Genomic DNA, 16560 nt, shown 5'->3' on the forward strand with positions numbered 1-16560 from the left:
GTTTTTTTAACTTGCAATTTTTAGTGCCATAGGAGTCACTTGAACAATGTCATGGCAACAGTGGCTGTAGTGAATGAAAGAAAAATTAGAATCCTGTTTTTGCTGCAAGTTATTTTTTTACTCTTCTACCAGAAAACAAATACAGTAAAAATGTGAGAGACTTTCTACTTACAGACACATAGCTGGCATTAATGTAGTCAGATCCAGGAATACCAGCATCAGGCATCAGCTTTACTCTGTTGTTATTATCTATCGTGGAAGTAAAGTCTAGTTAACTAAAAGATGGTTCAAAAACCATAAAACATGTAAAAAGTGTTCCTGGAGTGCTAAGAAATCAAAAATACTTTTATTAGCAGTAACAATATTTGATGGAGTAGAACACAAATTACAAAGGTAATTTAACCTTTTTCCATTACTGTATGGTCTTTCTTCAATGTTCCAGACATGCTGTAGATAATACTTTTTAATTTAAGTGGTGAATGAGCCAAAACCTCCAATTTGATGTATGTATGGGAGGATTCTGTACCTAAAAGGAGCCTGTGTACTCCAAGCCATGCTGTCCTAGCACACAACTTCTGTGTGAATAAGAGGCAAGGGTCAGGGATCTGAGAGTTTTTTCCATTTACTTGCTGCCCAGGTCACTGAGCCAGATTCTGGCACTTTTATATAGTTTTGGGGGTTTTTAAGCATAAGGTTAAGTCATTATTAAAAAAAAAGAAAAAAATAAAATGTTTAGGGTTTCTGATTTGGTTCCACAGCACATACGCAGAAATTACAAAATCCAAGAAACATATCATGTGTGTAACACCAGAATTTTGGTGTTTGGTCTTCAACTTAGTAAAGAACATTAGAATACAAAGTTAAATATTTATGAAACATATCTGTTTATGCCTTATTGTCTGTCATGAAGATAAATTTTTAGTGACTGTGACTTAGAATATGTCTTGAACAAGGCAGCAGATAGCAGGAACAGCTGCTCTGAAAAGTAAATAGCACAGAATGTAGCATTATTAACCAAGGAATGCTATGCACTCCATCTCACATCACAGCTAATGCCTAAAATAATAATGACATTTCTTGTCTTATTAACTGAAAAATGAAGCAGTGTTGAGTATAGAGAGACAGACTCCTGTCTCCTGTGATAATATCTAGCCTGGGCTTATAAGTTATCATACAGTCACTCTGATCTTCTGTGGAACCTTTGTAGCACATGTACACATATCCACAAGAAAGCATATCCAGACTCCTGAGGTAGCTGAATGCACAAACATGTGGATTTTAGATGTTTAAAAAATTACTTCTTAAAAAAGGGGGGGAAAAAAACCAATGAGGAAGAATTTTAAAGAGTTTGCTACATGGCTTGAATTACAAAGCCAAGAAACTATTGAGGCTACAGTTTCTTGCACCTGCATATTAAAGCTTGTGAGAGCAAGTTGAAAGCTACTTGCAAATAAAACTGTCTTTAAAAAAACCCGCAAAGTAAAGACGGATTACTTGACAGAAAATGATTTCATAATGTGGACTTGATTGTACTGCTATTTCAAAGACAGATCAAACAAAAATACACTTGCATTCCAAATATCTGTTACACTATTGAAAGTAAAGAGCAAAATGGAGGAGTTGGTCAGTAAACACACATACATGGCTTTATGTTTGGGAAACGATTCTTAGACCTGTTCCAAGGCAGATCAGCATCTGTTGAAGCAAGGTCTTCAAGAAACTTGGGAAGTTCCTGCAAAGGAATAAATGTTTGTTGGAAAACTTTTCCACTTGACTTTAAAATATGGCACAATCATCCAGTAAGTAGAAAAACTCCACAATTTTGCAACAGTGCATTTCTAAGTACAGCTGGAAGCATTACAGAGCTTCCCGCCTCACCGTCAACCCCAGTTGATGCAGCACTGCAGACAATGCTGTCAACTTGAACAATTAAGCTTACATGAACTTTCACCTTTAAAAGCCTGGGTAAAGTCAGTCTATCACCTTTTGTAGTTTTCTGATTTTTTTCATGAAGTCACATGCTTGGTTACCGTGCCCTACTGACTCAGTTGAATAATGCCTTTTCCTGACTCCTGTAGTTTGGGAGTGTCTGTGGTACAGCATGAGAACTGATGAGAATTCAATTAAGTTGAGAGAACTGGCAATTAATTATCATTCTTGGGACTGTTTGTGAAAGGGGTGGGAAGAGCTATTTTGGGTTGTACTGCAGCTTCATAACTGGCCATTTGTTCTATTACTGGAGGACAGACATGGATAAATCATTCATGCTGAGGAACTTATTTGATGGGGATGTTTGTGTGCATTAACAGGTATCATTTACAAAATTGATTAAAAGAGTGGCGACAATTTCAGAACTTGTTAATGGAGAAAATGTGTTAAATTGATGACTTTGGTGTTAAGAGAATAGAAGATACAGAAAATCCAGAATTCTAAATACATTGTTAATTTCAATATAATTTTTCTTTGTTTGAGAAATGTTATTCACAAGTCTGTTTTTTATATCTATCTATCTATCTATCTAAGGTATAAATTAAGAGGTCTACTTTTTGCTTTGAATGAGAACAATACAAAATTTTGCTGAAATCCCTTCACATTTGTCTTTTAATATTAGCAGTTACTGTCTGCATGGGCTGCTTCCAAAAGTTGGGCAGATAGCCTTACTCTGAGGCTCAGTATTAATAATAATAATATTAATAATACCTTTTGCCAAGGTATTTGAGACAGTCTGTCTTTTATGAATAAAATTTAATGGGAATCTCCTAGCAAATAAATGAGCGGTAATGAAAAATGGAAAACCAGGACTGTTTTATTTCAGTCCTTTTCTTTCATTGTTAATTCAAATATTTTGTCATCCTGGTGTGTAAAACACAGTCAAAGGTGGAGATGTTAAAATTCCTCTCATTCAGAAAGCTGAAACTCTCCCACAAAGCTTCTGTCATTGAATATTTTCATGAAGGAAGGACATACACAAAATGCTTATTTTGAATAGTGTTTTGGGCCATGGAATCCCATGTCACGTGAACTTTAACTTCCCTCATTTGCCTCCCTCCTCTGAGTTTTAGGTTGCCAGTTAATTACTGTAGAAGTAGCACCATTATACAGCACTTTATAGTAGAGATGAAATAGAGAAGTAGATCTTGTTATTTTCATAAGGATGCTTCTATAACCAAACAAATGCTCAAAAGCCTCATACCAATTCTCTGCATTAATAGGGATTTCAGTCTTGTCTATTATTTTCATATTTAGGGAAAGAGTATTTGGGTTCCCAGACTCAGTAACAACTTGTCACAGAAACCATATTTCTTTGCAAACTCATAAAACTTTGAAATAAAACATTTGCATTTTGTTTACTGTAGTACATTTGTGACACTGGTGACTCTTTGAAGGACTTCAGTTTTTTACTCATGAGCAGAACTTATCATAAATCAAATATTATACGAGTATTTCTGTTTCAGTAATTTGCCAGTTACTAGAAAAGCATAAGTTCCCAAATGTATTTGAGAGACACAGGAATCAGCTGGAAAGCTGGAAGTAGCTGCAAGTTTGAATAGTGATGAGGTGACCTCCATCATTAGTTACTTTGGCTCTGTATGGTTTCTTTAAACTTGTCTTTTCTGAAAATAAATGGATCCAGGTCCATTCTGAAGTCCAGATTCTCTTCTCATCACATTTACACACAGGTGCTGTTTACCAAGATTGAACCAAGATTGGCCCCTGAAGATGTCCTGGCACTGAAGTTTGGTCAGTCAGGCAAATTAAATGAAACTGGGAATGTCCAGGGATTACAAGAGTAAGTGAAATAGTAAGACTCACATTTATGCTGGAAAACTCCAAACCATATTTGTTGTCCATAAACTGCCCATTGTAAATTATCCCTAGTCTACCAAAGCATATCTTGGAATTGTCCAGAAGACTGTTAAGTGAAACAGTCCAAATCCAACACAGGGAATATACTAGCAGTTTATTAGTGTAAATTATCATATTCTCCTATTCTGTTCCCAGCAATCTTGAATTTACTCATCCAAAGACAGACAGAGAGCCCAAGCAAGCTCAGCACTATGCTGTTCATAGAACCATAGATCAATTTGAGTTGCAAGGGACATGAACATAATCTAGTCCAATCCCATGTTGCCATGCACAACCTTCCACCAGATCTGATTGCTGAAAGCCCCCTCTAACCTGGGCTTGGCCACTTCTAGGGATAGGGCATTCACAGCTTCCACAGGAAACTTGTTCCAGTTTCACCACTTAAGTTATGTGCTTCAGATATGAGTTTACATCATGTTCAAGGGTTTATATCTCAGCTAATCTTTCCTACGCATATTGCAGACCCTCAAGTCAAGTCATTTATGTAAAAGTAGAGTTATGCATGTGGATAAAAACAACGCAGATCATGAGGTCTGCTTGTTTATTGCATGCACTCCTTGTTCTTGAGTATTGTCATTACCAATATAATTTCAAGTGTGCTGCCAATCCTATTGTTTATCTGTTAGAACATGTGCTACAAAAAACATAGATAGACTCGTTTCGAGGGACCGAACATACCTTCAAATTCTGCCTGCCCTTGGACAAGTCATCTGGGAAGATATCACTACACTCTGAAGCATGGCAGCTGAAGGTCAGAGAGTAAAAAGACTGAAAACTTAAATGACATATAAAACTGTCTATTATAGGTTGACTATATAAATTATTTGAAGGAGACCTCAGCCCCTTGTATTTCTCTAAATTTTAAGCAGCTTGCAGATTGTGGTTTGATAAAACACTATTGTTTAAGATTTAAGCTGTTACAATGCAGTAAGGCTTAGCCAATGTGGTTTGCACATAAAGAAAGTAATATTAGAGACTTTCTAGTAATGACTGTTAATATGTGAAGTGTTACTGATATTAAAACTTTTCATCTGTTCAGTCATGCATAATGTAACTACAATAATTTTTTGGTCAAGTGAAATAACACTTCTACTTTATTGCTCTGAGAATTTTATGGTGCTTTTTATCATTAAATCCAGACCAATTTTACCTAATGAGCATAACAAAAAAACCTGTAGGAAATACCATTAATATTTATACACTTTTGTTAGTGTTTCCCTGGAAACTGAAATATTATAACCTAGCAAAAGAAAAGCCAATTGTTAAGTCTTCATTTTTGTTAATCCAACTGGTAAATTATTCATGGTAAATTTATAAATCCAAAATAATAAAGTCACTGGACACTGAAAAATTTTTTTTGGGCAAATAAATTAATGTGTTAAGAAAGATAATGATGATAAAGATTCTGAAATAACAAGAGAAAAAATATGATAGCCGTAAAATATTACTTAATGAAAATAGTGAAAACTTTGAGATTTAAATTTGGAACTATACATGTATTATATTATCTGTAATGTATATTTTGAGAATGAGGCCCCTTTCAGAAAGACAGGCTTGCTGTGTTCATCTGCTCATGTAAAGAAATGGAGGTTATTCATTTGGAAGCTATTCTCAAGAGCATAAGAAATATGCCCTATTACTTGCAGAGGAACAAAACCCAAAGTACCATGTACAAACCTTTGACTTCCTGCATCAAAATCTATGAAAGAAAAACAATCCCGAGTTTCATGGCAGTATGACTGGGGCCTGAAAATTTTACAGAATGAATATTAACTCCTTTTGGAGTTATCACCACTCAGGAAAACAAACATATTTATAGCAGTCAAATATATTTGTGTATATGTTAGAAAACTCTAAATAATTTGTTCTTAGGTAACCTACATAAGCAACACTAGATATGTAAAAACATAAATATGGTGGTCTTGAAATGTTGGAGACTAAAGAAGATCATCTTTGGTTGACACTAAGGTAAATAATTCTGACCAGGTTGTAGTATAGGCTGCAGAATCCAAATCAGTGTACTGTTACTTTCTAAACAATCAACCTGGTAATTGGGTATTGATTATCAAGGCCAGAGTCCTTCATGGCCTTGCCTGCTTAAAATGGACATGAAATGTGACACATGAAACGACTGAAGGTCCTGCGATGTTGTGACAACTGCTAGCAACATACCGAAAATTCTTCCTGAAACTTTAGGTTATTGTTTGTGCAAAGCTCTTCAACGTGTTGTAGAAAGGATTTCTTGCTTATTGGCCTGAAAGTAAAGAAGAAGAATTAGAAACCCATAGGGAATATCTTTCTCATTCTTGTTATATAACTGTAGTTTATTAATAAACAATATTTTCCAGTTCAATGGCAAATGATACTTATAGGCAGAAAATTATAAATTGCTTACAGCATGCTTATTTGATTTCTTTTCAATCACTTAAAAGTGAAACATTTTATCCCCTTGTTTCTTCCCCTCACATTTTAAATTTTGCTAATGTTAACAGTACTGTAGGTTGTGATTGTTTTTATAGGTAACAGCATTTCAAGCGAGGTTTTGACATTAAAGTAAATTTGTAAATTTATTATTGCATTCTAAGGTACATAATACTTTGTCAGACAGAAAACATTTTACACATTGCAAGGTTTTAGACATATAAAATATTGCAGTGACCTCATTCTCATAATGACATGGTTTTTAAATCCTGAGGAGTTTAAATAACCCTGTATTACTTCCCAAGCTAAAACACAGACATGCAGGCTTCACCCCAGAGAGAGAGAAAGCATTTCTCCAGTTACCATGCAATTAGTCATGCTTTTATGATTTATACGCAGCTTGGAGCTTTTTTCTAACATTGAGGAAGGAACCACACATTGAGACTCACCGATGAACACATAACATAAAAATCTTTAGTAAACTTACTTGATGGACTTTCTATAACTAAGCAACCTGAAATAGAGATCTTTGTTAAATGTAGCAAGCTGAGAGTTAACCAATGTTGTGCATTTTAATAGGTTCTAGACTAAATGCCATGTACCTAAAGATTGGTTTCCCTTATGGATTCAAATGCAGATACCTTGGGTGATTGTCTTTATTAGTTTTTATCTCAGGTATCAGCAGATATGAATTACGTAGTTACAGTTTCTGTCATTTTCTTTAGATCACTTACAGTGCTCTGGGCTCATATGGCCCCGAGAAACCCATACTTGCTGCACACCACTTCATACACATTGACATGCTTCATTTTGCATTCTTGACCCAATGTCAGTCTCCTAAGGGCCATTTCAGAGCATCAGGGTAGGATCAATCTGACTGAACACAGACGCCTATTTCTCAGTCACTCTAAATTTCTTTTATAATCAATGAAGAGAAATAGGTGTAATTTCATCTCATTTGAAGCAGATATCTAAAATGAGTCACAGATGAGTCATGATACTGGTGTGCCTCTACTGAAGCTGCAGCTGTGGTTGTTTTCTAAAGATTTCAAAAATTAGTGTCCTGTTTTATCTTCATTTTTCACATGTTCATGGCTGCTTCTATAGATGTCAATTTCAAAAACTGTGATACATATTAAATCTTTAACTTGATCTCACAGCACAGAGAGATCTATCTTCTTCTTTCATGAAGATAGAACATGAGCATCTATACTCAGAGGACTTTCAGATGGCCTTGAAACTTGGTCAAAATTGCCTCTGAATGGATTTAGAAACCAAATTTTGAGCATTCAGACTCAGAAAGCTTGTTTAAAGGACCAAGTAAAAAAGTTTGTAATAATTCAGTTTTAAAGATAACCTGCTCCTTCAAAAAACTCTGACTACCCCTTTTATGTGTCTGTTCCTCCAAATACACATCCTTACAGAAAGTATTACAAAAAATGTTCTATAATACAAAGTCTGCTGTATTGCTGCCATAATTTTAGTAGAAAAAGAAAAATTGCTTTAAAAATAGTTAATGAAATTATTCTTAATTATTTAAATTTTATTTGAGATAATAAAATGAGATGAATACAATTGTTGAATAATTTATTATTAAGCATCAGGAAAGTTAATTTCAAAGCTATGAAGAATGCCTTCGTGGTACATTCTTTTTTAGAGCAGTTATCCTGAAACAAAGCAAATTGGCTATGAAAGCCTCACTAGATCAGTCTCACTGGAGTTAAAAGTATTCACAGAAGTAAAGGTGTTTACTAAGAAGGACAACTGAAGGACAGCTTTAGAGTGAAAAAGAAGGCAATAAGATAAGAAAGCATGCCACTCTATTTATTCAGAATGTTTAGACATGTAGTTTGGGCTCATTGTATCACATAAGTTGTTTGCATTATGTGGCAGATGAAACTCCCTTCTAGGAATATTGGCAACATTATAGATCTAAAGTTTCCTAACAAAAATAAGGACTTTCAATAGCTGTACCAAAGTACTGCACACAAATAAATATTTGTCTTTGACTAGAACAGAAGCATTTGTAGGCTCTTTTGGGGGGGTCGAAATTATAAGTGGATTTTGAAGGCAAGTTCAACTTCTTTTTCCTTTGAATTCACCTATCTTCACCACAGAACAACAGAAAAAAGTCATGTCCCAGTTGACATTCCAATAATTTTTCAAATACTCTCCTCTCACATTTTTAACAATTAGGGGCTTACTGCACATAATTTGCAGTAAGAAAATGCAGTTTGGTCATTAGGAAATTAAAATTATTTCTGTGCTGTGCATAATCAATCCAGGTAGGTAATTCAGTGTTTCAGGGCTGAAGGTACATGGACCCAACAGTATAAGTTTTATAAGTTTTTTTTTAAGAAGCAAGGGATTTATGGGTTGACATTTTAACCTATCTGTAGGAATTTAAGTGATTTTTAGAACTACTGAACTGTCACACACACTTTTGTCAGTAGCAAGTGCACATAGCAGTAGCTTGGCAGCTCAGAAGATAAGATTATTACTTTAAAGTGCTTACAGGAAAGTAAATGTCTAACTTGTCTCACTGTGGCAAAGGTGTTGGCTTTGCTGTGTAAGGATCTTCAAAAGGGATGAATTTCAGACTTCCAGCAATTCTCAGTTTCAACATCCTTAGGCTTAAAAAATAGTATTTTTTTCTATGTCTTTTGACTTGGAATACATAGTAATAATCTTACAGTATTTTGTCAATGAACAAATGAACAAGATTACAAATCTGTATGTAATCTTGTACTCCACATTTCCCAGTGTGTTGTACAAAACTTAAAAATATAAATATCACTAGATCTTGATGAGCACAATACAGAATCAAGCCATGAAGTTGAATATGTCCCTATTTCAGCTGGACCATTTCAGATTCCCACTTGCCTGACTTTGATATGAGGAAAGAAAAACATTCTCTAAGATAAAGAATGCTTTATAGCTTTAAATCTGATTTTCTTTTAAAACAGTGTATTGTTTCATGTGTGGGGTTTTTTTGAAGACTATCAAAAATCTGAATCCCACTCAGATTACATATGATAGAGCTAGAAAGAAGCCATTTATTTGTGTTGGCAGTGATAACTGAAGACATATTGTCACACAGACTCAGCTTTCTCTCTGGGTCAATCATCTGAAATCCACAGGGAATTAAAACTTCGTCCAACCAGAAAACTACAGAAATTACTATGTAGGCAAAAGGCTTAACTCATAAGCAGCACTGACACTTCCTAGGACCAACAGAGGAACTAATTTTTAACAAGTTAATTGAGAGCAATATTGAGCTTAACCCTTCCTACATATTAAAGGCCTAAGGAAAGAGAACATATGGTCATTTCTTCCATTGAACCAGGACACATACATTCACAAACCTTGTTCTCCTGGAGCACACACTTCAGGAAGCCTATTTTTGATAGCTAATTACTAAAGGGAAACCTGTTAAAGAAAAAGACAATGCAGAAGCCTATTCCTATTCCTACTCCAAGGAAGACAGGTCTGTCTACACAAAGTATCAAGCTGGTCTATAGAAATAAATGTGTGTGCAAAACTGTTACCTCAAATATAGACACCCACTGAATGCGTAGTATATAGGAAAGATGAGATCAGACAATCCTTTTCTCTACAACACTTTTCCATAAGGAGTTCTAATTACCTGGTATTTGCAGGGGCTACAGTGTCTGTTATGCAGAAATATTTCTTCTGACCTCACTTTCTTGACAAGCTGTCTCACATAGAATGAAACAAAAGCCTAAAATGATCAACCACAAGGTTCAACTTCTCAAGGACAGATTTTTAAAAGACAGGGATCTAAATGGCTTCATCCTTGCTGTGGAAACCACTGCAAAAGTAGGGTGCCAGAGAAGTTCCAGATGCCTAGGTAAGCATCTGGAACAGGGAAGAGTAACTTGTATCTCACCAAATCTGGCGCACACTGAAAATTTAGGGATAGAATCTATTCACAGAAGATTAGTGTCTGCTTTGAAGAGCGACTTGGCAGACCCTGTGGACCTGTTCTAAGTCAGGCAAGTGATGAGTGCATCCAGTATATGTGTAATCAGTGAGTTTAATGAAACAATGTTTAATCCAGTTTAGATTGGATGGGCTATGTATGTTTTGGATGAAGTTGGTTTTTACTGTTGTCTCACACCATCTCCACCATCATGGAATGCAATGTATGTCCCAAACATTCAAAGTTAGCATTTGGAATTCATAAAGAAGATCTCATTTTCCACTAAATTCTGCAGGACAGAATTCCCTACATGCCATCTGAAACTACGTCCAATTGATCAAATGCTTAAGAAAGACTTGTTGAGAGTAAGTGTATGTGTACTAGATAGTATTAGTAATTTTAGCCATTGAAGTTTTTCAATTTTTTAAAAGTTATTTTTATAATTTTAAAAGACTACTACTGGAACTGGGATTTTCCTTTAATTTCCTGGTCCAAAAAAAAAAAATTACCCACAAAAAAATTTCAAAATTGTCAAAATGGAATGCTCAGCACTTTTAAATTTCTCTTTTCCTATTCAAACTGACTTTTGTAATGCAAAATATTTCATATTAAAAAAATTTATAAATATGTGTAAAATATAATGTTTTGATTAACCTATACTGAATGTTTGCTGAGCTTCAAGCCGTTGAATTTTTGGTCTAAGAATGATGAAAAGTATTTACAGTCATATTCATACAGAACAGAATTTTTTTTCCAATTTATTGTTTTTCTCGTGAGATACCAGCTGCAAAATTTTCTGAGAATATGAGCCAAGATCATAAGCTGCAATCCACCAAGTGTGAGAGAATGTCTGAAGAGACAATGAATGAGAGACAGGCAAGAGGGATCTCATGGAGCAGTCTAGAGTATTTTGATTCTGTGGATGAACTCTGTCAGCTGCAAGTGTGTGCCTTTAGTGATTTATAGTAGCTGGATAATATAATGTCAGAGTAGTGACAAAAAAATCTGGTTACCAAAATACCCCCTTCAAATGAGCACTGAATGGAATGATTAATAGGTGGAGGGAATAAATCTGTATTGTTCTGTTTTCACCTAGGATTTTCAAACAAACTCTCCATTGCCCTTTCAGGGTGAAGCTGGACCAGATTTCAGTTGATTTTCTGCTGCCTGAAAAACACAAACATGCCAGTCTGGTAAAGAACTCTGCCCATCTCTGCCCTCCTCATACACTTGCAAGATGCCACAAACTGCAGCACAGTGAGCACTGCAAACACCGCTGAGACAGCTGCCTAAATGCAGCCAATGTAGGTAGTGCAGATGCAGTGATGCCCATCCCAAATGCATGGGAAATTTGTGAAGGTTAGACTGCAGTTTTCAGCATTAAATACTGTAACTAAACATGCTAACATGTCACTGTTTTAGCCACAAATCATGAGAATGATCAGGTCAAGAACTGGGACTGTGACTGACTTCAGCATAGCTGTTCCCCAGAGGCAACAGGTACAAAAGTTGTTTTATGGTGCAACTGTGGACGTCTAAAAACAGGAAACAAAAACATTTTAGTTATTAGGTTTTGCAGTAAGCTGCCTTGGTACTGCTGCCATGCTTCTGCCAGCTCTCTGTTACAACTCATCATTACCAGGAAAGATTAACTATATTAAAGACAGCACTAGAGACACCTAAAATGTCCCTTCTTGTCATTGACTTTACCAGAACAGAATATTACACATAGTGAAAGATTCTTAGAGGCTTAAAAAAACAAAAGCCAAAATAAACTAAAGAATTTTTGACAGATAAAGCACATCCTGCCCTTCATTACTATATGTATGTTATCTAGGAGAGTTCCTTGGGGCACATTTTCTGTCTTCCAGATGAAAAGATAACATGAATCCTGTCCAGAGGAGCTCTCAATTAGTGCCTACACTTCATCAGTTTGTCATAATGTTCAGCAAAGGATCGGGGCAAGGAGCCTGCTGTAGCTTCAGTGCCACTGCAGTTTGAAAAATAATAATCCAAAATTTTAACAGCTGCATTCTGTGCCTTACAATGACAGAAGTAAAAAGTCTTTGCTTTTGGCCATTAAAGGACAGTTGGATGGAGGGAAGAGGAAAATAGAGAAGGAAGGACATGACAAATTGTAAACCAAAAAGTGAGACTGACTCATTAAAATAAGGGTGATATAACTAAAACTGCTGAAGTACTGTTCAGTAAAGGTCTTGCTGTGCATAAATCACATAATGAAATGTACATAAGTATGAAATATTATAGTTTTCAATTACCCTTTAGAGACTGAGACTGTAAAAATTTACACATAATTTAGACAGAAAAGTGGCAGAATGGTATCTGCAAACCAACAAAGTATTTGATTGTGTGGATATGTTGCTGAGATTGCAGGGACATAGTATGAAACAGCTGCAGTGTGAGTACAAAAGACAGTTGAGGAAAAGACCAAATTTCTCTTAAGTATATATATCCTAACTTCCAAAGGAAAGAAACAGCATGTTTCTTATGTCACATTTACACTGCCTTTGTTTCAAGGATAGGTGGTTTATACCAGGGCTATATTGCCATACTGTGTTATAATTTCCATTTAAAAATTACCCTGATTTATTTGAAAATAGTTGTGGGAGCCCTATAATTCAACATTAGGGACTAACAATATACATGATTTCATGATAAAAAATACCATTGTTTCCCATTAGAATATCTGCAAAGATTGATGCTTCATTCTGATTAGCTATATCATTTGATATAGTATGATAACACACAGGTTAAGAGAAGAGAATGGAAAACACACCATGTTGCTTCAATAATACAAAAACTTACTGGATGACAAAAATCTCCTTGCGTCTAAAGAAAAATGAAGAGTATCTGGAAGTAAAATCCATTAACACTTTAGTACAAAAACAACATTAGTACTATTCTTATTCAGCTAACAATGTGGAAACAAGGTAATTTTGAAAATCCATGGAGATAATTTCTCTGAAGCACAGTTACTGCAGTGCAGTGTCAATGGTTCTGCCTTCAGAGGATGCTTTGCACTGTTATTAGCAGGTACTAAAATCTGCTATCTGAGCAAGTGCCCCGCACAGGACATACCCCAGCCCTTACATCAATGAGTTCCAGATGATTCCCAGTATGTTTTCTCATCTGTCACCAGCAGCCATTCTTGTGTGCTCTATTTTGAACAGGTTTGTACATGCAATCAACTTACTCTGTACCACACACAGACATACAGAAAAACCCCAGGTCAACAGATACAACCTTTCATCTTCCAGCTATTCCTAGTCTGCAACAGTAGGATATTTGGCTACTAGGGCAAGACTATTTTAGGCTTCTCATCTTTAAGGAGACTGCCCACCACAGTGTTTCATCTGTGAGACAGCAGGGAAAATACAGACAGGTGAAGAATGTTCACCAAATATTTCTAACACAGTTGGATGTCACTATTATTGATAATCACCATTATATTTATATTATAATTACCATTGTATATTTATTTGTTGAATAATATCAACATTTCTGGCAGTCAAAAAGCAATTCTTCTGATAAATATCTGTGATAAGATTTCTTGTCAGGTACAAAATGTGAATTGCTGCATGCACCTTAAATGAGTGGATGTTAGGATAGCCAGTGTGCTGAGCTCCACAGAAACCCAGATGTTATGCCAATCCCTTTCTCAAAAAAGACAAATGTTTTCAAAATGTCAATTAACAATGACAGATTTGCTCTTGAGCTAGTTTTGTTAGATTTGTTCTTGAATTAGTTGTCAGGGACTTCTAGGAGTCTGCAATTTTGCTGCCTAAACAAAAAATTGGGCCATTAAAAACACTCAGAAATTCTGCGTGTTTAAAACATGTAACCCTTCTCTGGCTAACAATTAAACAGTGATTTGCACTTAGATTTTTATCTTGTTGTAAAAAGGGCTTAAGATTAAGTGATTTTCTAAAAGCTAGTGAGAAGTGTCTTGAGGATGGAGGTCATTCTTTGAAAAAGGATCTCAGTGACCTGTGTAAATAAGAACAGCACAAACACTTCCAAACAAGCAAAGGTCAGAAAGGGGTCATGGCTACAGACCCTCTGGGCTACTGTTTTGCCTAAGGAGTATGCTTACCGTGTAAATCTCTCATCCTTCAGCTCCAGGTCTGCCACTGTGATCAGCTGATCCAGTTTGAATTTCGTGTCAATAATTTCAGCATCTCGTGGGGAGTATGTGCCTCCCTCTTTTTGCTTTTGCCGAATTCTAAATGGAAAATAATAGTGAAAAATACACATGCAAAATATTTAAGGAAACATATATCAGTGCTTTGATTTGACAGACTGAAACTGAAAAATGGTTGCCAAGAATCCTTCCTTGGCTTTTTTTTTGTCTCCCTCATAACAGTGTAATTTAGTCAAATTTATGTTGCCTAAAATTCAGAGGAAAGAATCTACATGATGTATTCTTTTAGTTTTCCTACATAAATTCTTTGCTAATGCCTGAATAATGCAGCTGAGTAAGAACAGAACTGATGAATGAGAAAACTAGCACCATGTGTGAAGTACACATCCTGCTCCTTTACATGGATATTTTGTTCACTATTTGAATTAAAACTCAATTTGTGTTCCCCATGTGCGAACTCAATGTATTTAACTGATAAATTTTTTAGGAAGACAGAAAATATAATTGAGAGTATTTACTTCATACCCAGCTGTAGATAGTATTAGCCATCATAATAACTACAACCAGCTGACACTCTGATCTGTCAATAGAAAGGTGGCTCTGGAAGGTTAAGAAAGGCTACCACTCTGATTTACCCTCTGGAGAAGTTGTATTTTCTTCATCTATGGTGGTTACCCTCACTGGACTAAATTCTTTGTGAGTCTCTCCCTAAAGTTCTACATAAAAAAAAAACACCCACCCAACCAAAAATCAAAGCATTTTGTAATTACAGATTAGTTGCACTTATAGGACTGTTTCAACTCTTCTTTAAACTATTTTTGAGTGTTTTCAAACCAGCTATGGCAAGGATATATAAACCTCACCTTGCAAAAGCATATACTGCAGCCACCAAAAGAACGACTGAAAGTATACACAAAGTAACAGCAAGGACAACTTCTACAGATCTTCCTGTCAGTCCTTCACCTGCAACAGAAAGTGGAAAGCTAAAATATCATAGATTCTTCAGAATTTTTAGATTTCTGACAGTATGAAATTAGGGAATAATGAAAGACAGACCCTTTCAGTCTCTGTATAACTGCACCAATTTTATGTTTGTTGAAGAGCTGCTTCAGAAAGAAAAGTATAACAAAACCAGAAACACTTTATGTAAGGGTTCCTAAGCATTGCTGGTCTATCCAACACATTATTTTAATACAGCTGTATGTGCAGGTGTTGCCTGGTGTTTTTCAGTTTTACCTGCTGAACAGGTTAAGGTCAGTCTATACTGCAGTAACATCAGTCTGAACACTGGCCTGAGTTCAGCTCCTGCTTCAGTCTCTGTGCAGGACTGCTCCAGCTCCTCAAGTGGAAAAGGAAGACACAACTCCAAAGCAATGAGACCTGCAGCTGCCACTCACAGACACAGAGTAAAACATACTATTTTTGGAGGTATTTTAAGGGTGCTGAAAGAACTGAACTAATGATGAGATCTGAACATTCTGGATTAATCTTCCTCACTGACCAATAACTCATGCTCCTGGTTTATGTGAGAATTGGTGATGTTGTTAGGAATAACCACCAGTAGTAGATCAAAAGTAATCATAAAGGCCTCCATGATAGAAAAGTAAAGGTGTTAGTATTTTAATCAGTCCTTCCAGGTGAGAATTAAAGCTCATTCAGAAATTGATAAACTATTTAGCTTAGTAGTTTCTAGATCTCTTTCTGAACTTATATAATGCTAAATTTCTGGGGCTCATTTAACTTCCCACCCTTCCTGTAATCCTGTACCTCAAATGAAACTCACCCTCTTTTTCTCTTAGGCAACAGTGAAAATAAGAAAAGCAAGGGAATTCTACTGCTCATATTGTTCCCTTTTGTTGACATTCACCTCCACTTGATGGTTCACTGTAGAAAAACTTAGCTCCTGTTTAGCCTCAAGGAGAAGGAGAAAATGTACTGCTTCCTGCCATATGAAACTATTTCCCAGACAAGGAATGACACCTTCATAAGGACACACTGGGAAACACCATAGTCTTGGCTTTTTGGATGATTTTTGGATTTGAGAGTATATTACAGATTATCTGGACTGATGTACACAAGAGAATGTGAATAAAATTCAAAATGATCCTGATTTATCCGAACAAGTCACCTTAAAACAGTGAGATGAACTTTTGTAAGAACAAGTGTA

The 16560-nt window shown here is 35.7% G+C and overlaps 1 protein-coding gene across 1 annotated transcript in view; it reads right to left on the bottom strand.

The window, feature by feature from the left end:
- The window catches only part of PTPRQ (protein tyrosine phosphatase receptor type Q), a 99806-nt gene that overhangs the window by 10886 nt on the left and 72360 nt on the right, over positions 1-16560 (bottom strand). Inside the window, exons 34-39 of the mRNA XM_054632156.2 lie at positions 15257-15356; positions 14346-14474; positions 6776-6802; positions 6040-6121; positions 1642-1732; positions 173-249 (exon numbers count right to left, since the gene is read on the bottom strand). Coding sequence (XP_054488131.2) covers positions 173-249; positions 1642-1732; positions 6040-6121; positions 6776-6802; positions 14346-14474; positions 15257-15356 — 506 coding nt within the window. The remainder of the gene's footprint in view (positions 1-172; positions 250-1641; positions 1733-6039; positions 6122-6775; positions 6803-14345; positions 14475-15256; positions 15357-16560) is intronic.

The sequence above is a fragment of the Agelaius phoeniceus genome, chromosome 5 (assembly GCF_051311805.1).
Source record: "Agelaius phoeniceus isolate bAgePho1 chromosome 5, bAgePho1.hap1, whole genome shotgun sequence".
Lineage (NCBI taxonomy): Eukaryota > Metazoa > Chordata > Aves > Passeriformes > Icteridae > Agelaius > Agelaius phoeniceus.